The 22,450-nt window shown below is 37.5% G+C and overlaps 2 protein-coding genes and 1 non-coding gene across 4 annotated transcripts; 2 read left to right on the forward strand and 1 right to left on the reverse strand.

Moving 5' to 3' along the window:
• Positions 1 to 2,534: 2,534 nt before the first annotated feature.
• Positions 2,535 to 7,436, forward strand: LOC110831556 (putative glutamate receptor). 2 transcript variants are annotated; one of them, XM_022067705.2, is made up of 6 exons: positions 2,535 to 2,629; positions 3,408 to 3,584; positions 3,733 to 3,959; positions 4,086 to 4,303; positions 4,431 to 4,693; positions 5,432 to 7,435. In XM_022067705.2, the coding sequence occupies exons 1-6, from the start codon at positions 2,619 to 2,621 to the stop codon at positions 5,676 to 5,678; spliced, it is 1,143 nt and encodes a 380-aa protein (XP_021923397.2). In that variant the 5' UTR covers positions 2,535 to 2,618; the 3' UTR covers positions 5,679 to 7,435. The 2 variants fall into 2 exon arrangements, with proteins under 2 accessions (XP_021923397.2, XP_021923396.2); XM_022067704.2 differs by having other exon boundaries at positions 3,733 to 4,303; positions 5,432 to 7,436.
• Positions 7,437 to 15,739: 8,303 nt separating this feature from the next.
• LOC110831571 (uncharacterized) lies at positions 15,740 to 20,343 on the forward strand. Its single transcript, XR_015536116.1, has 2 exons — positions 15,740 to 16,102; positions 17,536 to 20,343. It is a non-coding gene; the product is annotated as an uncharacterized LOC110831571 (transcript).
• LOC110831567 (neuromedin-B receptor) lies at positions 19,316 to 22,202 on the reverse strand. The gene is made up of 2 exons (XM_022067726.2): positions 21,707 to 22,202; positions 19,316 to 20,973 (listed from the first exon to the last, which is right to left on the reverse strand). The coding sequence occupies exons 1-2, from the start codon at positions 21,779 to 21,781 to the stop codon at positions 19,405 to 19,407; spliced, it is 1,644 nt and encodes a 547-aa protein (XP_021923418.2). The 5' UTR covers positions 21,782 to 22,202; the 3' UTR covers positions 19,316 to 19,404.
• Between the last annotated feature and the right edge of the window lie 248 nt (positions 22,203 to 22,450).

Consider the following 22,450-nt stretch of genomic DNA (forward strand, 5'->3'; position numbering starts at 1 on the left):
TTCGTTTTTTGCTGTATTTCAATGTTCTTGTTTATTGACTGTCAAGATAAATTTATATTTCCATTAACACGGATAATTGACACTGTTACATCTGTGAACACTTACTTCCGGTGTGGATGTGTGTTTCTTGTAAAATCTTTGGAACAGGAATCACAAGGCAAGGAAAGGAAACTGTTTAAAATACAATACCAATAAATTCTCGAGATAAGTATGTTAAAATGTTCACGGCATGTCTTTGTACTTTTAATTCTGCTGGATACAGTTAATTAGAGTAGATCACATTTTTGATTTCAGTGATTTTAATATCTTACTTCTAAACAAAATTTGCGTTTTGAAACTGTTTGCATATCCATTTTAATATATTTCTATCGTATTTTTTTCATTTTGTAATTTTTTAAATCCAAAATTCACATTTAGCTACAACGTTGTCTGCTATAACAATACCACTTCTTTTATTAATTTGGAAACAATTTTTACATTATCTGTGGACTGGGTGGATTGTGAAGCAAATAATTCTTTGATTGACGTGTTAAAAGAAACCTAAATCATACTAGTAAAATGTACGCCAAAACGTCCGATATTTTATAAGTAACATGTTCTACATTTGAAGTATAAATCATCATAATTTTCTTGTATGAAATGTTTGCATTAGCGTAAGAAACTGTTGGGTAAAAACGGTCTATACTACAGTTTTATTTTCGAATAATTAGGGAAATTCAGCACAGATCGTGTCGTATATGAACAGAAACTGCTTGCGTCTCGGCGAGTGGCGTCCGCGGTCCTGCCTCTGCCCTTTCCAGCAGGAGTCCAGTGCGGGAGGAACCGCCCCTTAATGGTCATAACGCAACATCATCGTGCTGTAGGCTTGCAAGAGGTGAGCTCAGGGGTCAGGACCCTGGTCTCTTGCGAGCAGTTACGAGCTAGAAGCAAATAAATACGAACAGGTGAAATTCTGGACTCCTTTCGGGTGACAGCGGGATGATGGGGATATGAACCTACGTCTCTTTGTTCCCACAGCAGAAAAATAAAGAGTCCGGTAACCAAACACACTGAAGCGTATGAAAAGTGGTAGCACTTAAATGTTAACACAATATAAAAGTTTGGAAGTTGTGAAAATCGGTGTAAGGTAAAATTGACGCAAACCCTTAACTTTGGTTTACTGAATGTTCCCAGGGAAATATTTTTATACGATAAATTTTGCATTCTAAATGTATATAAAAGATTTTGAAGCACGAAATTTGTATCTGAATGTGAAAGAATTTGACTATGTGTTGAGTATCAAAAGTTTGTGTTCATAAAAAATAAATACTAATTCAAATCCGAGGATGAGATTAAACCCTTTCGTAAAAACAGACCAGAGGAAAATACAATTATAACTTGAACAGCAGAGTGGATAATGCCGCCATTAAACTTTAGCTTTCGATAATTTTGTGGCTCTGATATTTCACTAGCAAATCAAAATAGTTTAATTTACGTACTGGGCAACAACATAAAGTGATGTAATTATACGAATGCACTATGTAATGTTAAGCTTTCTGTTTTTATTTGCGCAAGATATTTTTATTACACAAAATCCAGTATGCACAGAATCGTTTTAGTTCCTATAGGATGAGCTAAAGTAGCATTCTGAACTCTGTCTCAGCAGTTCAGCGGGTCTCACGCTATGTCTAACTTCTTCTGGCTGCTGTTCCTGGACAAGAGCTCTTCCCTGGAGGAGTTCTTCACCGACATTAATATCCCCTTCGACTGCGAGTTTCTGGTTGCTCAGCCAGAAAATGACCACGCCGTTGGTCTGACCGAAGTGTACCGTGTTAGCCCCACACTTCCCCTGCAGACATACCGTTTCGGCAACTGGACTCCTGATGGCGGCCTCACCTGGCCCTCCAGAGGCTTCTACCACAGGAGGAACAACCTACAAGGACTCACACTGAAGACAGGATTAAAACTCGTACGTATAAAGTAAATATAATGTATAAGAAAGGGACAGAAATTGGAAATAATTCTAAAAGAATCTGTCTAATTAATAAATTCCATTGAAGCACGGTCCTTCTTAATACGCAATTAGTAGGCTAAGCTAGTCAATAAATTCCTGCCCCTTGTAGAATTTGAATGTTCAAAGCCACTATCAGTCTTGTCCGGAGCTATACGTATGCAGTTCATACACTAATTCCTTATTTGCATAAGATCCATTTTAATATTATGCTTCAATCAATAACTACTTCTTCAAAGCAGTATCTTCCTTTCAGGACTTAAACCAGAATTTCATACGCATTTCTCATATAACTAAATCTACTTTAAAATATGTGTTTATTTACATCCTGCATATTAATTGTGAACATTCGAAGATGGCCCTGATGATGGAGGCAGCGAGGACCTTTGAAACGTCGGTAAACTTCTATCAGACTACACGGCGCTGCAACCCATAAGGCTGATATCCTAATTATGAGCATTGTCTGTTTTAAATACGACCGAAGCCTTTGGCGCCGTCTTGAGAATCTGAAATCTCACTTCGGCTACTCTATTTTCAGGAAGGAAATAATTCAGAATCTCTCAACCGTGTAGAAACTAAAACATTTTCCGGTGTCGTCAGTCGTATCTGGAGACAACTGGAAAACGAAATGAATTTCACGTAAGGTGGTTTTAAGTTACAGAGTACTCAAGAATTATTATGGGTGATTGTTTTGCGTGAATTTGACTCTAGTACAGAGGTTCCTAACCTTTAATTAACTCATGTACATGGAATTAAATTTACAAAGGAAGAATAAATTGAACTTCAAGAATTTTCCAAACAGTTCACAAAGGCATACGTAAATACATCAAATTATGTACAGACATATGTTTCAAACAATTACTGTTCCAGTTTTGTTGTGATTAAATAAAATAAACAATCGATGGAACCATGGCAGTATCACCAATCTACCGAGATGTATAAGAAATGCTATTACAAAACACAGGGCATATTGAATTGTATATTTGTTTGATAAGTTTAAAGCTGCAAATATCTACTGAGGTTTATCCTAATTGAAACTCATTAAGCAGCTAAATTGTAAAAATGTTTAAGTCTAATAGCATAAGAAATTGTTTTTCTAGATTTGCTTACGTTTCGGAAAAAGAACGGTCTACATCTTCAGGGCTGATTTAATTACTCAGACGGCTGGAAATAGTTGCCTTGGTGATATGATTCTACCCTGATGATTGAGACCGTTTTTCTCCGAAACGTTGTCTTCTACTAACGAAAATACACAGTGCCGAAAGCCAGAACATCATCATCATCATCATCATAATCCTCACTGCCATGAAAATATCAGATTTCACATAAAATACATAAATTAGACAGAAAATATAAAGTTACTACATTGAATGCACTTTTGTAATAACTGATTTGTCGTCTCTGGTCATTTATACAGCACACAATACTACGAACCTGAAGCTAATACGTGTAATTCAAGCACCAGCAATGCCTCGTGCGCAGGCATAAACGGAATGTTACAGACAGGACAAGTGGACGTTTCTAACGCAGCCACGCGGATGAGTGCGGTCAGATTAGCAACCGTAGACTTCACTGTCCCAATAGGAGAGTCTAGGTATGATGGCTTATGTACTCGTTGTAGCAACAGGATTGGAAAGTAAACTCTAATCAAGTACGTTCACAATCAATGCGTACAGACTATCTACTTTAATATTATGTTCCAATGTATACGCTATTTAATTATTTTGTTAAAACGTTTTCAGGTTTTATATTGTCATTAAGGCGAATGATGTATTCATCAAGAAGTGGATTGTGTTCGCAACACCTTTCTCTTTGCGTCTGTGGATTGCTGTTGCTTGCATTATGGTTGTATCGGCTATTTGCCTAACAGAAATACAAGTGCTTGAACGTCGGAATGACGAAGGAAACACCGAGGATTTCAGTTTTGTTACTGCGATGTTTCTAGTCGTCGGAGTGTTTTGCCAGCAAGGTAAAGGGACTGAATTATCATTTGTGTATGCTCGGAAGATGACTCAGGACTATTTCTGTCTTGCACTTTTGTTTTGTCACGGAAATTGTTTACCATACGAGATATGGTCCATTTGTTTGGACGCAGGTCACAACATATCTACCAAGTCCACGCCTGTGCTCCTAACATTTGTAACGTCCTACCTGACAGCGGTAGTTTTGTTCGCCTGTTACTCTGCAGGATTCGTGTCCTACCTGACCCTGAGACACAGCCAGCTCCCGTTCACCGACTTCAAAGGGTTTTTGAAAGACGGGTCGTTCGAATTACTTGCAATGAAAAGAAGCGTTGAATGGGATTACTTCAAAGTAAGTAAGGCCAAGTACAATATAGTCTTGTCTGTTTTTTAAGGGTTATTTATAAATATTTGGCTTCTGAATCAATGTAATCTTAATATAAAGCAGAGAACATAATTTTCTCTCGTTTTGTTTTCAGAGCTCCAGTGATGACGTCTTGAGAGAGATCTATAGCAAATTTCTGTTACGTCTCGAAGTGTCTCACCCAGACACTGCTTTAGAGGGACTCCAGCGGGTTTGTCATCATACAAAAGTTGCCTTCATAATTTGTACTGACGATATGATGACGTATGTCGACAAAATTAATTGTACTATCGTTCGAATACCAGAAGCTTCCTTTCCTGCGTCTGTCGCTTTCGCGTTAGCAAAAGGGAGTCACTTCCGAGGCCTCTTCAATCACAGGTACGTCCTTTAAAACATATTGAATAAGCAGTCTTGCACAGCCGAGAAATGGTGGTCTTCATATCTGAGATCGACAACGTTGTGTTTCATATAAGGAATGCAACCGTATCGAATCTCGCCCAGGACACACAGCATCCTGATCGAGGCATCACCACCGGAATAGTACCTTGAAACAGATTACAACTACTACTTAATTTCTTTCAGTTTCCCCCCATTTTCTTCCTCTTTATATTTGCCATTAAGCAACTGCTGTAACTGACACAGCGTCATTAAATTATCTAGATTCATTAACCTACTGACTTTTGTCTATAAAATTCTTATAATGAGGGCGTGTATTGAACAATTTATAATGATTCACTTGAATTTTGTAATTTTAATGTTTTCTTAGAGGTACGAAGCGAATTTTGAAATAAACTTTGTCCCTTAAACAAGGCCAATATAAACTTATTCACTCTAATACAGGTTTCGGTGAAAATCTGGTAGTCGCTCAATTGGACATTACGTTCTCTCAAAATGGAGCCCGAACTTTCATTACTGTGATCGCAGAAATCTGTCTCTGTGCCTTATCCTAATCAAGTTTAATCTATAGTCCATTACCTCACATCCTATTCTCGAAGATAAATTTAATATTATCCTCCCATATAAAACACCACACTTTATCATTAAAAACGCAAACTTGTGAATGCTTACTAAGGTAATGTAATATCGAAATATTTTTGAGATTTTAACTTATTTCAGGTTACAACAGCTGCGTCGCAATGGCGTTTTGAATATGTGGAACTGGTATGTCTCATCCAAGATGCGGCACAGAGTTGATCCTCCAAAGCCGTCAATAAGCATTCGGGTCGCAAAACCCATTCTGTATGTTCTAGCTGTCGGCGCAGTATTTGCTGTTGGAGTCCTAACCGTTGAGATCTGCACGAAGCACATCTCTTCTGTACTAAGGCTGGCAAAAGGAAAGTTGTACGCGGTACAAATAGGATAATACAGGGAAGATTTAACACTTTAAAACATGATTTTTTACAATAGTTCCTTGTCTTGAAATAAAATTACGTTAAACAAATAGGTAAGTGAGTAAATCACATCATTATCAGCCCTATGTGAAAACTTGAAGGGTATATTTTATATTAAATTTAATATTAATACAGTCATTGGCAGATTTCGTTTTCTTATATTTTATGTTTTAACTACAGACCTAATGCATAGCATATTATATATTTGTTTTATATTTTATAATTTCAGTATCAATAGATCATAAACCGCACACACTTTAATAAAAACCACATGTGCTATCTGAAGATGGTCCAGATGATACCAAAATATTTAGTGGTTTTGTGAAAAAGAATAAAACATTAGAGATAGTGTGTGGTTAGTTGTTTTGTTGGCTACCTATGTTGTTATACACGTAATTAATTTTATTTTATATATATAATAAAAATTTTAGTTCATATGTACTTTTTAGACATTCCTAAAGTTTCGAGGTTATTTTCAATGTGGGTGTATAATTATTATTATTATATACATATACACACAAACGTCACATTTGGACACGACAAACTTCTGTATATAAGGTACATCTGGAATTTATTATACTGTAACCATAGGAATCACACGCCTCCTTTGTGCACACTTGTAATATCGAAAGTTAATTCATGTTGTTCAATGCTACATTTCGGCAATTCACACGTACACGTATATCAGACCGTTAGTGTAATGTTCTACTTGTCTCCATCTTGCATACGTCACTGGAAGGAGAACGTCCTATCGTCTTCACTGTACGAAGCACACAGTAGTTTAATATGTATCGATGAAAATATATGTTGCTAATTATTCCAATGAACATATTTGTCTGAGTACCGACATACGAAAGCTTGAACTTAAGAAGGTGAATGATTCTTAGCAGAATTTCAAGGCTGACATTGAATCACGGATACTGCACTGCCTCTGGACATACATCAATAGCAACTGACTTTCACTTCCGGGACTGAGATCAATCTTACGTATTTGAAAACTTACGTAGACGTCTTTCCAATAAAATCGAACCACGTAATTTTCTGTTTAGTGTTTTCTGCGTTAGAGTTCGTGAGTTTTTGTGCTCTGATGTGGGCCAATCGCTAAGTAGACGGGTTATTGATTTACCTGACTGCAACAGCACGCCATCATCAGTCTAATTTGGAAAGGCTTACCCCTGTTTTTGTCTATGTTAAGGCATCGTATTTGTTCTACGTACATAGGTCTCAGTGCCTACAGGCATGAAAATAAGTATCTTTATGCTAAAAATTAAATGTATCATATTGTTTATCTTTGAGTTGTTCTTAACTTGATGCCTGAGATATATTTATTGATTAATCATACATGCAAAAATCCAAATGTTTCTGTTCTATAAAAAACTAGAATGTTTGTTCAATATAAAAAAGTCGTGAGTTATATCGTGGGTATTGTGTAGTCTTGTGATGTTTGATTGTTGTATGTAAAGTAGCTACTGACACTCCATTTTTCTGAAAGAGTTTCATAACCACTATAAGCACTTTCTGGTCTTGCAAACCTGCAAACTTATATGGACCACATTTCACACTCCTGAAACTGGTGAGATTTTAATTGCTAATAGCACCACTCCATTCAGATGTGCAGATGGCACAGTTAAGCGTCAACACACGTTTAAACTACTTGCAAGCTAAGAGTTCAACGCTGTTACGGCCTTTATCCTCTGAAATACCGTACTAGAGGGGGCTTGAAGAATGTCAGTGAGCATAATGAGTTCTTCTCGGTTTAATGGAGAAATTACAACGTTACGAGAACGACCTTACACGATTGGTAGCCCCAGAGGAATTCATTATACTTAGTAGCTATTAAAGGTTCAGATCATATAATATGGTGATATTTGTTACTTATTAAACCAAAATATTCAGGTTGTTATATAATACAAAAAGGGAGGCACATTTTTTAATATAAGAAACACCCACTTACCACCCGCCTCGTCTCGTGCGATGTGCAGACATTGTGTTCTGAAGAACCTTTTAACGTCTGTCACAATATCAACAAATTCTTCTAAACCTAAGCAAGAACAGTAAGCCAGGAATCCTAGCAAAATCAACAGCTTCATTTTCACGTCTCGGGCTGTTTCTAACTACGAAGAAGAACTTGGGAATTACTTCTGATGTCATTGTATTGGTTTTTGCTGCATTCAGTACGGACTAATAAAGAACTGATGAACACGGTATAAGAATAAAGCACTTTGTACCTGTATCGTCTTAACCACAATATTATCGAATTTTATTATGTGATAATGTAATGTAAGTTTGTGTGTGTTCTTTTTCATCTTAAAAACTTTCCCAATTCAAAATGTTTTATTTACAGTATGGCCATTTGTGTTCTAAAAGGAATAAATGTTTTAATAAGGAATTCAAGATGTTGTTTCTCAAAATGTGTACATATTTCAGACCTTGCTTCATTACGAATTTACTTCTGGCCTGTATTTCGACATTTCTGTCTGGTATAATTTGTAAGATGTTATCAGATTATGGATTGAGTTGTACAATAACCCATTTTAATCTCATTCTGTTTTCGATAAAGTGTAAGAATTGAATATAGGGATTTCTATTGTGCAATACTACCAATTAGTAAATAATGCATTTACATTTTAATTGTTTTCTTGTGTTTGACTCCACTTTAACGTCTAGGCGTGTTCTTAAGTAAGAAAGGCAGGAAACGACACAGTTATTTGCAGAAGATGAGGATACATTTTCTCGTAAACCCAGCCTTATGCATGTAAGGGTCAGCGGAATGAATGAATTTACAACCACACACTTAATAGTATTTATATTCAACATTTATCTGAAACGGATTTTGTATAAAATTCTGTCCTGTACTGACTGACATATCAGACGAGATTGCTGATTCCATGAGCAGGGTGATGAAGGCTGTAGGTTGTTCTGAAACGTCGCCAAACTTTTATCACACTACACGGAGCAAAAAGCAGAATATAGCCGTCTTCAAAATGGAACTTGTGTTGACTGTTTTAAAATTAAACACGCCCAAATTTCTTTTTTCCTTGCTTGTTTGTTGCTATGGTCATTCCTGTTCTTAAAACAGATTTCGCTGTTTGTTTTACATTGGAAACTACCAATGTATGTTTATTAATTCATTTTAAAGCAGTTTAGTGTTTTGTTAAATACTTATTGTTCTTTTGAAAACTGGTTTATCTGTATTGCAGTAGCTTTTCGGACTGATTTTGACTATGATCCAAAGAGAGTATTGATTAATGTACTTTAAGATTATTACATTTCGGAAATGAGAATTATTTTATTTCTTTTGAATTTTCTTCTATAGATATTTATAATTTGTTAAGTAAAAAGGATTCTTGAGGTATTTTACTAGATTATATTCCATTAGAATATATCGACAGTTACATGTGCGGTAGAACTGACCATTTAGCATAACATAGCAATTTTTCCTCCATTTATATTTCAGAGCTTCAAAATGAAGGAACCCGTTATAATTAAAGGAATACATATGTGTGTCACATAGTTCATGAAACATTTAGTACAGTATCTGTACTAGTGTTTACATTAATGTGAAGATATTTCTTTACACCAATTCGGTTATATCTCCTGTTATCGATTCTTTGTACACCTGTCACTGTCAGTTAATGTGAGTGCTGACAGCGAGGTTTTAAGGTCGAAATCGATTACTTATAACAGGAAATATGAATATAAATATGAAATGTTCATCGGGTGGTCTTGGGGATGTCCTGGAGAAATGCTGGAGAGAAGTCCTGGAGAAATCCTGGATAAGTCATAGAGTAGTGATGGATAAGTCCTGGAGAGGTTATGCGGAAGTGCTGGAGTAATCCTGGATAAGTCCAGGAAGGTTATGAGGAAGTCCCTAAGCGGTGTTGGGTTCAAATAAAAATATTCGGTTGGGGTAGTTTTACATCTGCGGCAGGACAAAAGCTCGTGCGCGCCAGCCCTTAGTGGCTAAATCATTCATTCAGTTTGTTAGTAAGTTATTTTATCGGGAAGAGGATGAACTTAATGATTTGCGTGTAATAGTGAATGCTAGAAGAATTACTTGAAGTAACAATAACTTCATACTTAACACTCTAAATTCTAAACTTCGCAAACGTTATAGATTATAGTGCAGCAAAGTAGTAAAAGGCCTCTTTCGAAGTTACTGACAATTACAGTTTAGAACGTCAGTCATTTAATGCATTGGCAGTCTATAATTTTACGTGGGTTTATCGTATGCTGTTGGTGTGTTACTGATGAAAGTGTTGTGATGAAAAGCCTTTAATCTTTAATATTTATGACGAAAGTCGCTTTTAACTGTCACGAAATAAATTGGGAACTACCGTCATTGTACAACACAAAAGCACTTGCGCTGAAAAGAGACGCATCAGAGTTTCGTAACTCGAGTGCGTCGCACCAGGTTTCACAACTCAGGAAAAGTTTAATGTGAAGAAAAGGGACTTATTGCCACGTTTCAAGAAAATACAAAAACTTGATTACATTGTGATTTATTTTTCATGTCACGAAGCGTTCTTTCCTACACTTTGTCAAGGAACGTTTTGAAGTCTACAAAAATTGGGGTGGTAACTGTATGCTAAATTTTTTTTAGTATATATTAAACACATAGAAACAGCCCTGGTTGATATTTATGTTTGGTACTTTGTCGCTTGATTTGAATTTCTTATAATAATCTTGTAGTACACAACAATTTAAAGTTTATACACACGAGAATTTTTATGTGTCTTAATTTTACGCAGGACATTTGTATTTATTATTAATCGTTTCTCCGTCTATGCACTTCGTTTCCGGTTTTATAATGTTAAAGAATTGTATATCCGTTGTTGTTTCATTACTTGGCAAAAATTAATGCATAAAGGGATAACTATTCGGCTCCACGGTGACAAAATCAGACCCCAATGTAGGATTGATAAGACATTTTAACAAATAAATGATCAGTACGACTTGTTATAAAATGAAGACAACGAAAGCAGAGCTTTCGATAGTGGAGTATACAACTATTAAATATGAAGACAAACCACAGAGAAACGCATTCAAATACTGGAGAATTTTTTGCCGATAGACACAGACAGGAATAAACACAAAATTTGTTATATCATTGCTACATAATACTCTGCCTGTATGTGGAATTTTCTGCCTGAATTCACGTCACAAACTCAAATTTTGCGAACCAAAGTCATCTCCATTTGTTTGCACATTATGGAATGTTTCCTTCAGGTATCTGCAGTGGCAAGGAGTTAGTTATGGAATGTCAGCGAGCAGTTGAACAACTTTGTCAGCTTATGGTTGTGTCAGTGTCCCTGTCTGCTGGCACTGTGTTCTGTGATCCAGCAGCCGATGTCCCTGTGTCGGCAACAGCCGACATTATTTCTGCAACACACAGATATTTCACCACCAGCTGCGTGTTTCTGATCCACACAGAAGCACACATCAGTAAGTAACACTGAACAGGAAAAATATGTCATTTAGTAGGATTTGAGGTTTTGACGATGCTGAATCCGAATATGGCTGTCTTCTTGGTTGCAGTGCCTTGTAGTCTGTTAGAAGTTTACCCACATTTCGGTGGTCCTTGCTGCCTCCATCATCGGACCTCATTGCTATTACGTAACTTGATTAATGTCTAAACTGTAATAGAAGTAGCAAAAATATACATTCCGACATTCAGTACAGCAACGATCATAGTTTCTCTGATTTGATATAATCCGTCTGTCTTGGCACAAGTTCCAGAGATTATGTAATTTTTCACAAAGATCAAATCGGAGTAGCGGTGACATTTCTTGTGTTATGTAAAAACCATTTTTGTGGTGTTTCGAATCACAAAGGAACGATTTAAGTAGGATCGCATCTCTCTATAAATTTCTACATTAAGTAACGCGTATCTCGGCAAATACATTTCTTTGTTTTTATTTTGTAATAGCATCTTTTGACGAAAATGTTTATATTACAAATAAATATGCATGTATTAATAATTAGTTGTGATTGCAGCACGTCTCTAAATATTTGCTTTTATAATCTGATGTGATTGGTGTATTAAGAAAATGCAAACGGTGGAAGAAAGGACACGAAAGATAGAGATTACATAATCAAAAGATGTAAGGAAAAACGAGGATGATACATTTCCATACAAAATAAATAATTGTCCGTTCAATGTTAACGGACGTTTTACACTAAAATATTTACATTCTAGAGATAGATCCTATTTGATTTGAACCTCAGTTCAGTTACCTGCCATTATGGCAAAGGTATTTTATGGTTTTCGCTTATTTTTACATATTAATGAGAGGCTAATAGCATTAGATTAGGCAGGGAATCTTTTTAAACTTTGTATTTGTCTTCCCATTTTATTAGACGCTACCTAAAACTTGACACACAATCACGAAATAACAGAAGACTCTTTTGTATATGATACAGATTTTAATCAGCGTCCAAAAGTTGTGAGAGTACTGAAAGACAGCAAAGTTGCAGTCGTTACGATATCTGTTGTGACCTTGTTCGGTTTGCAAGAAGGGTATCATCGCAGGTGCAGTCGTCCCCTGTACGTTCTGCCATTCAGCGGCTTGAAATTGCTAGACGGAATCAGACAGGTAAGATGAAAGTGATTCATGTCTTGTCACACTCAGCACTATTGCAACTAACATCTGCTGGTACACAGACTGGCTGCCTCGCTGATACTATGAAACTAAGATCCAATGTTCAACACTGATGAAATAAAACCAACCTACCGTCAATCTGTTTTCCTCAATTGAAGATGTCTTCCTTCTGTGATGTTGCATAGAGTACCGACGTATGAGAGGTACTTGCTGGCTCCATCATCAGGGCGATGAGTAAGCTGCTGGCATTTGTACATTATATAACTATTCTGTGCAGTGTTCTGCCTCCATTTCTCAGTTTATGATCACGTTCATACGCAAACACAATTGGTTTTATAGTACACGAAGCCAAAACTGTGCATCACCACGTCGATTAACCGTTTAAGAAGATCAGTCATTTGTCTGCATAGGCTTATAATGTGGGAGAGATATGCCTGTTCTAGCTGTCGAGAGCAGTGAACTTATCACACTCAATCTGGTTGCTCCTCCTGGACAAGAACTCTTCCCTGGAGGAGTTCTTCACCGACATTAACATCCCTTTCGACTGCGAGTTCCTGGTGGCTCAGCCAGAAGATGACCACGTCGTCGGCCTGACCGAAGTGTACCGTGTTAGCCCAACACTTCCACTGCAGACATACCGTTTCGGCAACTGGACTCCTGATGCCGGACTCAGCCACCCGTCACAAAGCTTTCTCCATAGGAGGAACAATCTTCAGAGACTTAATCTTCATGTGGCAGTAAATAATGTAATTAATCTGTTATTTTCTTTAGACTAAATTTGGTTTTATTTGTAAGTATGGCACATTATTGTGACATCAATAGAAATAAATTTAAATACAGATTTTCGCAATAATTATTAATTTTTCCAAACTTTATTTTATGTTCATGCAATTTTGTTGGTAAGCTTTAATTCGTATTCTGGAGTATTAGGAAATTATTTTGTAATTTTATTGTCATATGCGGTGTATCAGTGATTTAATGTGACAACTCTATGTGCTAATTCCAGATTATTTCATTTGAATGCTTATAAATTCGAGTTAATTAATGATCAATGGTTTGAATACTATTTGTATTTGAATATAATTTTGCTGACAAATTCAGTGCTTACTAATTGTCTCTAAACTTACAAGCAATTTATTTGTCTCTGGCAGGATTCACTCACTATAGTCACTGGAGCAGACAGAGGTGACGTATTGAAAGTTGGAGGGCTCTTTGGGCAGATGTGGCGGGTAGCAGAGCGGTACAGAAATTTTACGTGAGTCTCTTATTTCAACACACAAATATAATTGACGACGAATCGACCTTAATTTTGAAGCACCTCGTACCTGCATTTAACGCTTATTGTCCACCTTTCAGGTCACACTTTAGTACCCCTAGCCTCAATTTGCACGGGGAGAATTTGAAAGACGGGAAATGGAACGGGGTGGTCGGTATGTTGGCTGCTCGACAAGCCGACGTCTCTTGTTCTGACCTCACCATGACGACGTCACGCGTCGATGTGGTGGACTTCATAGAGCCCATATGGACCGACAGGTATCTGCAGATACAAACAGACTGCTCATAGCTTTATTTATGCTCCGAAGAATTTAATACAGCAAAAATTTACAAAACTTTTAAATGACAATAAGAATGTAATTGTACACGTCATGGATTCATTTAAAACTGTATTGGACTTTATGTTTAGAAAATTCTGAAGAGAATGTTTGAATCTAGCGGAGAAACATAACTGGAGGGTAGAGCAAATGACATAATAAAGAAATTTATGGCAATTTATACTTTACAGCAGATATTATTATGGTGATATAATTAGAAATAATAAGTTGGACTGGGCATATATATTGTATGTCGGTGATGATAAATACACACCTTCTTGTTCCATAAAAGCCGGGAAATTGCTTGACCAAATGAGTGACAAATCTTCCCAAGGAAAAATATGCTACCTGGGATTAGTTATAAATTTATATTGAATCACTTAAATATAAATTAACCAGTATTTATTATGTACATAAAATGTGTTGTTAATACTCATCAATGAGCCGATTAAATTATCAGTTATATCATATTCGGATATATCGACTACTGACGAGTATTTTCACATATCAGCAACAAAAAGTAAAATGCTACCAAGCAACTCTTTAGAGATATTGAATTTTACTCATCCTGTCTAGAATTTCCCCGCTTTTCTTGGTTTCTTAACTTCTTTTCCAACCAAATTGTCATCCACATTAATTTCCCAATCTTTCCAACTCTGATAAATTCCCTATCTATCGCTACCACAATACACAATTACTTTAGGAACAAAATTGTTTATGAACGTAATACAAAATAGTTTGGTCAATACTTACTCAATTTTGTTTCAGGACATATATTTTCTTAAAGAAAGTCGATGATGTTGCGGTAGGCTGGACAACGTTCTTCAAGCCGTACAGCTGGCAGCTGTGGCTGGCTTTTACAGCCGCTGCCACCCTGTTAATTGTCTGTCTTGCAGCAATATATTACGTCAGAAGCCAGTTTGTCGGTCATACTGACTTTCAAATGCAACGCTGCGGGTTATCCCATGCAATGTTTCACATCACAGCGTGTTTCTGCTGTCAAGGTAATGAAATATGAACGCTCTCTGCAGCTGGTTACTGATCCATCCAAGTGTGATTTTTTGCTCATTTTCAATTAACTCATACTGTGCCGCCAATGAGAGAACTCACTCACAACACTGGACGAAAAGTCAAATTTACATACACAAGACAGTGAGTCAATAGCGCTGTGTAGCGCCGCTTAAAATCTCTAAGGTAGTCGATCATTTCACTTTGAATTACCCTGTAAAGGAATTTGCTAGTAACTAACCGTTTATTGACAGGTACCACAAATTTAAATTACCAAATAATTTATCAGAGGTTTCACACATGACGTCATAGACTCTCTACTCTGTCTCTTCAGGTTCCGAAATTGTGCCGCGAGGAGTCTCCTGCCGTACGGTGCACATCTTGGCCTGTTTTATGTCTGTGGTAATGTTTACGAGCTACTCCGGGGCTCTGGTCTCGACCATTGCCTCGCGCAAAGCCATCTTGCCCTTCAAAACCTTTCAGGATTTCCTGAACGATGGAACTTACAGACTTGGGGTCGTTGCCAACTCATCAACAATTAGCAACATGAAGGTACAATATGTCGGTTCACACTTTTGACCTCATTATTATAGTGGAAATTATTTTGTCACACACAACTTGATGACAGTCCTGAAGATTGGCCTAATCCAATGTTTTAAAGACGCTATTTCAATGCACATGTTATGTAGAATCGTATAAGACAGGGGAAAACGTGAATCGTCAGTAAGAACAGATTTTGAAGATGACGATAGTGACTAATTTCCGCCGATGGAAGGATTAGACGGATCTTTGCAAATCCGGTCAGCATAGCCTATAATCGATCTCATGTCTTCCCAACACAAATTTTCGTAACGATTTTCATTTAAAGCAACGTCCACAGTCGATATAAGCACGTGAAGCAACACACCGATAAACGAGTTTTATCTCTTCTTTTGAGTAGGAATCAAGCGAAACTTTGTTACAAAAGGTATACGAGTCGTTGCTGCCTGACATCGGCAATCTCCCGAAAAGAAACAATGAAGGTCTACGTCGTGCTTGTGAAGACGGACGCTACGCATACATGTCACCATTATACGTGCTCCTCACCAATGCTGCCACATGCACACTACAAACAGTGCCTCATGCTTTCATTTCTTCCACGAAGGCCATGGCAGCGGTCAAGGGCAGTCCATATCGACTCGTACTAAAGCAAACGTGAGTATCTACAGCAGCTTTATCTTCAATTGGCCGTTGCACACCAGATAAATAGTTAATTCTTTTTAGAACAAATTAATTTTGTTTCCGATGTAGCGAATTTGTTAGTCCATGGGCGGGACGCCCACACTTCTGCCCTCGACAGCCACGGATTTCTTTACTGTATTGTCCTGACAGGTTCTGGGTCTTCTCTCCATTGGGTACCAGAAACGTTTTCTGAAGTATTAATGAGGGCTAAGAAATTTACTATCCACCGTCATCTTGTGTTAAGGTTAAGAATGTGTGGATCTGTACCTCCACTCCTCTTACTCCTTCATGGCGTCGTGCTTACGTAAGCACATGGACAACTTTTAGAAACAAATCTGAGAATAAACGGAACGTGTTTTACACCGTTACGTTTAAGACATGTACGAGGTGCGATCGGAAGGTTTCCAGACTGCGCGTATAAAAACCCGTACACTTATCTCAGGTATTAAATTCATCCATCACCCTCGAAGTAGTTCCCCTGGGAGTGAACACAATGATCCCAGCGCCGCTGCCAAGCCTGGAAGCATCCCTGGAAATCTTTCTTTGTCAGCCTGTCAAGCACCATCTGCGATTCTGCCTGAATCTCTTGCCAAAGACTCGCCAAAAAGGCTACGGAAACCTATGAAATGCTAAAGCAATCATTTGGGGAGTCCACAATGGGTCGTGCACAAACTTTTGTGTGGCATTCACGTTTTAAAAATGGCCGAACCTCTGTCGATGATGACGAGCGTTCTGGACGACCATCTTCGAGCACAACGCCCGAAAATGTTACGAAGATTCGGCAGGCGATTCACGAAGATCGACGTCGTACCATCAACGACTTGTGCGACATTGTTGGGATAGGCTATGGGACCTGTCAGCTGATTCTAAAGGACGGAAGCGGCCGTCAAAGTGGCGCAACCACAACTGGCTGCTGCATCATGACAACGCGCCAGCGCACACCGCCCTCAAAGTTCGGCAGTTTTTGGCCTCAAACACCATGGCCGTCATCCCGCACCCTCCTTAGCTCCGTGTGACTTCTTCCTCTTCCCAAAGATGAAAATTCTGCTAAAGGGAAGGAGATTTGAGACGATAGAAGAGATTCAGGCAGAATCGCAGATGGTGCTTGACAGGCTGACAAAGAAAGAGTTCCAGGGATGCTTCCAGGCTTGGCAGCGGCGCTGGGATCGTTGTGTTCACTCCCAGGGGAACTACTTCGAGGGTGATGGATGAATTTAATACCTGACATAAGTGTACGGGTTTTTATACGCGAAGTCTTGAAACTTTCCGATCGCACCTCGTAAAATGCAAACGCAGGCTTGATGACCTCATCAGAACATTCCAGCCAATCAGTCAGTTATTTAATCAGACAACCATGCAGCCAGCTAATTCATGTAAGATGTCACGAAATATTTATCCGTTTCCAGATTTCGCACTATTAGGCGCTCCGGGATTTTCCGTCGTATTTGTAGTGAAACGCTGACCGGCCAGCCTCAGGAGAAGGAAACGACGTTCTACAGCGTCGATCACAACGCAGTGTCACCGCTCTTGTCCATTTTATTCATCGGAATGGTAGCGTCTATTTTAATTCTGACAGTGGAAATAAATTACAGCCATTCGCAACGCTGTCTGTGATATGTGCGGTTTATGGTAACGCTTACCATATCCGGCGCCAAACCGTAGTTAGTGTTCGTCAATGAACACTCGTTGCACTTGTGAAATAGAGACCCTTGAGCTTCGACTGTTGAAAGATATCTGACGGAATGGCGCAAGCAGGTCTTAATATTATGTTTCCTGTTTGGGCTCTTGTATAGTCACAGTGATATTCTGTATTTATTAATCCAATCAATCTGTATTTAATTTAAACCATGAACAAATATTCTAATGTGGATTGTGAGAAATTTTTGATGGCTGTGTACAAGAAGAAGAACATTGACATTTTTATTCTGGATTCAGATATAGACTGCTTCAAGACGCCATCTTTCGGAACTAAAAAACTACTGGATGAGTCTAATTGGTGTGAATAATAAGTTGTAGTTTATAGTTCTTGGTTATTAATTGGTAATCTTCTATCTCTAACAAAAAGGCTGTCAACAAAATTTTACTCTGCAAATTTGCACTTCGTGATGCACGTCTTTATCAAAGGATTTCCGTTTCCGGTTTGGAAAACAAAAGCACTTCCTCTCCAGGTCAGTTTACAAACGTTTTATTATTAAATGGCTCACACCAATCAGTTTTTGTTGAGTTGTCTGCGTCTAAACCGATTTTCTTAAAATTCAACCGCTAAGTCACGTGACGAATTATAATAACTCTACAGGTTATTCAGCGCACGAACTTTGCCTTGAAATGTGACATCTGTCTGAGATGGTTAAGTTGCAACAGAGGAAGTATTTACATTAACTGCACGTGTTTGTGTATATCTAATATGTTTGTTGTTAAGTAAAATTATAAAGAATAGGATTTGAGGTTTTCACGGCGTTGTCTCTGTCACTTGTGCGATCGCCCTGATGATGGAGGTAGCAAGAACCTCTGAAGCGTCGGTAAACGTCTACCAGACTTTACGGCGCAACAACCTAGAAGACAGCCATCTTCAAAAAATTGAAGCTTATAATTTTTTGCAGTTCTTTGCAATTTGCTGGCTTTAATTCGGTTAAGTTACTCAGAGCATATTTTTCTGGATTAAATATTAAGAATTGCTTCTCTCAGGCAGTATTCTGACAGCGCGAATTTTAAATTCGTACTGTCTTCTGTACGGTGAAACAATTTGTTTATAAAATTCTCCAACTTCTTTACTATTTTAATAGACTTAAGAGGAATGTTTAATCCAGAATAATGATGTGATCGACAAACGTCCTCATATTTAATTATACAAGCTCATGCACTTTAAATTCTCTGAGAAATTGATAAAATTAGAAAATTTAAAAAGCCGCACAGAAAAGTGTAGAAGTCTATAATTCACATTGGCCAGGTTTCGACCACCCTTCAGCGATTTCTGTCACATGGAAACCACAGAATATTTTGTATACAATGTGAGAGTCAGGAGAAATATAGAAGCCTGCAGTGATATGGACTGAAAATGGACGGTTTAATCTTGTTTACCTGAAACTTGGAAGAGAACTAGCCTTATTCCTCATCCTATTTAAAGTAATATAAATAATCGACAGAGGAACGTAGATATTTAATTTATACGTGAATATTGAACGCATATTTTGTGAAGTTTGTATTTATTTTAACTACATGCATTTTCAAATGTACAGTTATTGTAGCTTTAAACACACTATCAAGATTCTGAGGCTTTAAAAATGTAATACACATGTCTCATTAATATTCTGAACGCTTGTTTTTGAACTGGTTGGACTGACTTCATGATTCTTCCAGCTATAATAAAGATACCTGTTAAAATACTTTCTGAAAGATCCACTGGCAACGTACAAAGCCACAGGGTTGAAGCAAGAGTTGAGAGACAGCATTGAGAAAGCTATCAAGTCAACATAATCGAAGAGGTAACCTCCACCATAAAACCACAATTCTATAAATCTGAACAACTGTATTGGGGTGTAACTGACAAAAAACACCGCAATCAAGGAGATGAGGACATTGGAACTCCTCACACGGGCGTGTCGGATTGTTTCCTGAGATGTCGCCTCACCCGGCATCTTCAGCACACTTTGCCTCAATCGCCAGGACGTCATGAAGTAGAATGTTGCCATAGCAATAACTGGTATCACACAGTACAAAATCAAATTACGCATAGCCCAAGCGCGAATACTGATGTAAGAAGTCACTTGTATAATTTGAGGCACGCAACCGGCGACCCACAAAACACACACGAACAATTTAGAGTTAAAACGCCTTGCGAGACCGCATTTACTGCACTTGTGAGTAGGACATACTGCAAAATACCTCTGAACACTTAGAACGACAATGGAATATATACACACGCCTGTTGTGACTTCAAGTGATAAGTCAATTATCCGGAAATATATCTTCACACTCTCAAATGTTCTTCCGCAAATGAAAAGAATTTGGAAGAACGCGTTGCACAATACTGCCAGAATATCAGCAACTGCCAGGTTAAGTATTATTATGTTCCTTTCTGACCTCATCTCGCAATGACGAATGAAAATGAATATTAAAAGGCCATTTGCAGTAACTGCAATGATATACAGGATCCACAGTATCGGTCTCAGCAAGCACTTGCTACCAAACCCACAGTGCTTTACCCGACTCACTTCCATTTTCTTTTCTGCTGTCTTATAATTTGTTACTCTCTCAACTTGTGTTCGTATCTCATTTGAATCAAATGTATTATTTGTCAAAATAATAAAGACATCTTCCCATGCTTCTGCTTCAAATAAGTTGTTATCCATAACACTTGCCACATTTTCAGATATTTGTACATACACAAGCAAATTAAAAAGTTTTCGAGTTATTTCATAATTTAACGTATTTAAGTAGCAATAGGAATTTAAAAGAAAATTCAGTTCATAAATGACACAATAAAAACATTTAATTTGCTGAAGCCTCTTCTGGCTATGATTTGATATTTCCAACTCTGCATTTAGAAATATTTTATTAAGTTTTGTAAATTTCCCTGTCAGATTCTCAGTGTTCATTTGAATGTCTCTGATCAGGCACTTCAGAGATCCAAACATATTTACTTCGTTTTGAGTTATCTGTGTATGCTCTTGTCTGTTTATGCATTCTGAGATTTCTGTAGCTTCTTGATACAACTCATCTGTGGTAATACTGGAGTCAGACTGTGGACAAGAATCTTCTATTGAAGTGAAGTTACATGTGCTCTTCTCGTCCTGTACTCCTTGTAAGTTGACACTCGACAGCATCCGGAGAGCTATATGCAGCGTCTGTAAATATAACACAATTACTTATATAAAATTTGAAAGGTTAATGTCGATGGGTAATGTGGCGATGAGGATTGGACGCATTACAAAATGTTTCAGGATGAATAAAACACTTGTGCCATGGAATCGATCACTGAAATAAAAACTGAATTACCTTAGATAAATAAGTAACAGTCGCTCATAAAGCGAAATTAATTTTCCTAACACGAAGTTATTAAATAAGCCTGCCAAATGAAATATAATTTCAGTGCTTTTCAACCGATTTATTCTTTTCCATCATCCTTAACTCAGCAATGCATTAGTGCCAGTAGATATGTGGGACTTGTTCATTTAATACCAGGTTCTCTCATAGTATTACGATAAGGCTCAGAAGTTGGTCACGAGAGTTTTTTGTTAATCAAGTAAATTCTCTAACTGTTAAGGTCTGCTATTATATTGGCTCTGGTTTTGACAATTTCGCGCGAAACAGACGATATGAAAGCCATAAATTTGTAAATAAAATCAATACATTTCTATGTATGATTTGAGGTTTTCACAGCGGTGAGTATGAAGATTTTTACCAACCAGAAATCTTAATACATTTCTATGTTACTTAAAAATATTAAAGAAAATTATTGGTACTTTTAAGAATAGCCCACTGTTGCAATTTAGTTACATACACAAATCGGTTTATGCATTTTCTTTTCTCACTCTACGACAAGGTTCATTATTAAAGTTATAAAATGTCTGTACTCACTATTAGCAAATACCGTGATGTCACTGAAGAAATCATCTCCAATATCTTCTTTACACTGAAAAGTCTTTTTATCATCAAACATCAACTCTAATGACTTTTGTTTTCTGTACTTCTGACACTGAAAATTATATCCATGCTCTATCCATTTTAACCTGTATTTTGTGAGATTTTAAGTGCATGAAATGTTTTTCAATCCTTTGTTTCATATCAACACATCGATCTAATCTCAATGACTGATGTATCTCCATTTTTCTTGTTGATATTCGTTCAATTTACAACACGTCAATTTATAATATCACAGATTTTCAAATTTGGAGACGAAATTTTAAGTCCAACGCCACCGTACATGAAATTCTTAGGTTTGTTTGACACACACGTCACTGCCAGTGAGCATTCGCGTTATACTACGACGCATCTGTACGACACGTTTCACCAAACCTCTTCTTCTCACCTTGAAGAGTTGACGGTCTTGCTGCAACTGAAGCAAGAATAAATACGCGCGAGGCGTGAATTCTGTTACCATTTCCTGTTCGTGTTTATGTGGCTGCTACGTGATTTTCCCCTTACGAAGTATTTTTCCTCACACGGCGGGGATCCATTCTCAGAAGTGCTAATACTTCTCCAAACACAAACACATATAATTATAACTCTATGGACGTTATTTAGACAATTTATTATTTAGTGTTCTGTCTGACGCCAGGTCCATATGAACAGGATCCTTCCATCCTTTTCTCGGACTGGGAC

The sequence above is a fragment of the Zootermopsis nevadensis genome, unplaced genomic scaffold (genome assembly GCF_977971745.1).
Source record: "Zootermopsis nevadensis isolate Lab colony 2312 unplaced genomic scaffold, Znev_1.0 Znev_ptg000002l, whole genome shotgun sequence".
In the NCBI taxonomy this organism is placed as follows: Eukaryota; Metazoa; Arthropoda; class Insecta; order Blattodea; family Termopsidae; genus Zootermopsis; species Zootermopsis nevadensis.

Coding starts and splice junctions, on each gene's coding strand:
- LOC110831556 (XM_022067704.2), top strand. Junction 3,585..3,732: donor GTCCCAATAGGAGAGTCTAG/GTATGATGGCTT, acceptor AAACGTTTTCAG/GTTTTATATTGTCATTAAGG. Junction 4,304..4,430: donor TTGAATGGGATTACTTCAAA/GTAAGTAAGGCC, acceptor TTTTGTTTTCAG/AGCTCCAGTGATGACGTCTT.
- LOC110831567 (XM_022067726.2), bottom strand. CDS start 21,781: ATGATAAAAAGACTTTTCAGTGTAAAGAAGATATTGGAGATGATTTCT. Junction 20,974..21,706: donor CATCACGGTATTTGCTAATA/GTGAGTACAGAC, acceptor TTATATTTACAG/ACGCTGCATATAGCTCTCCG.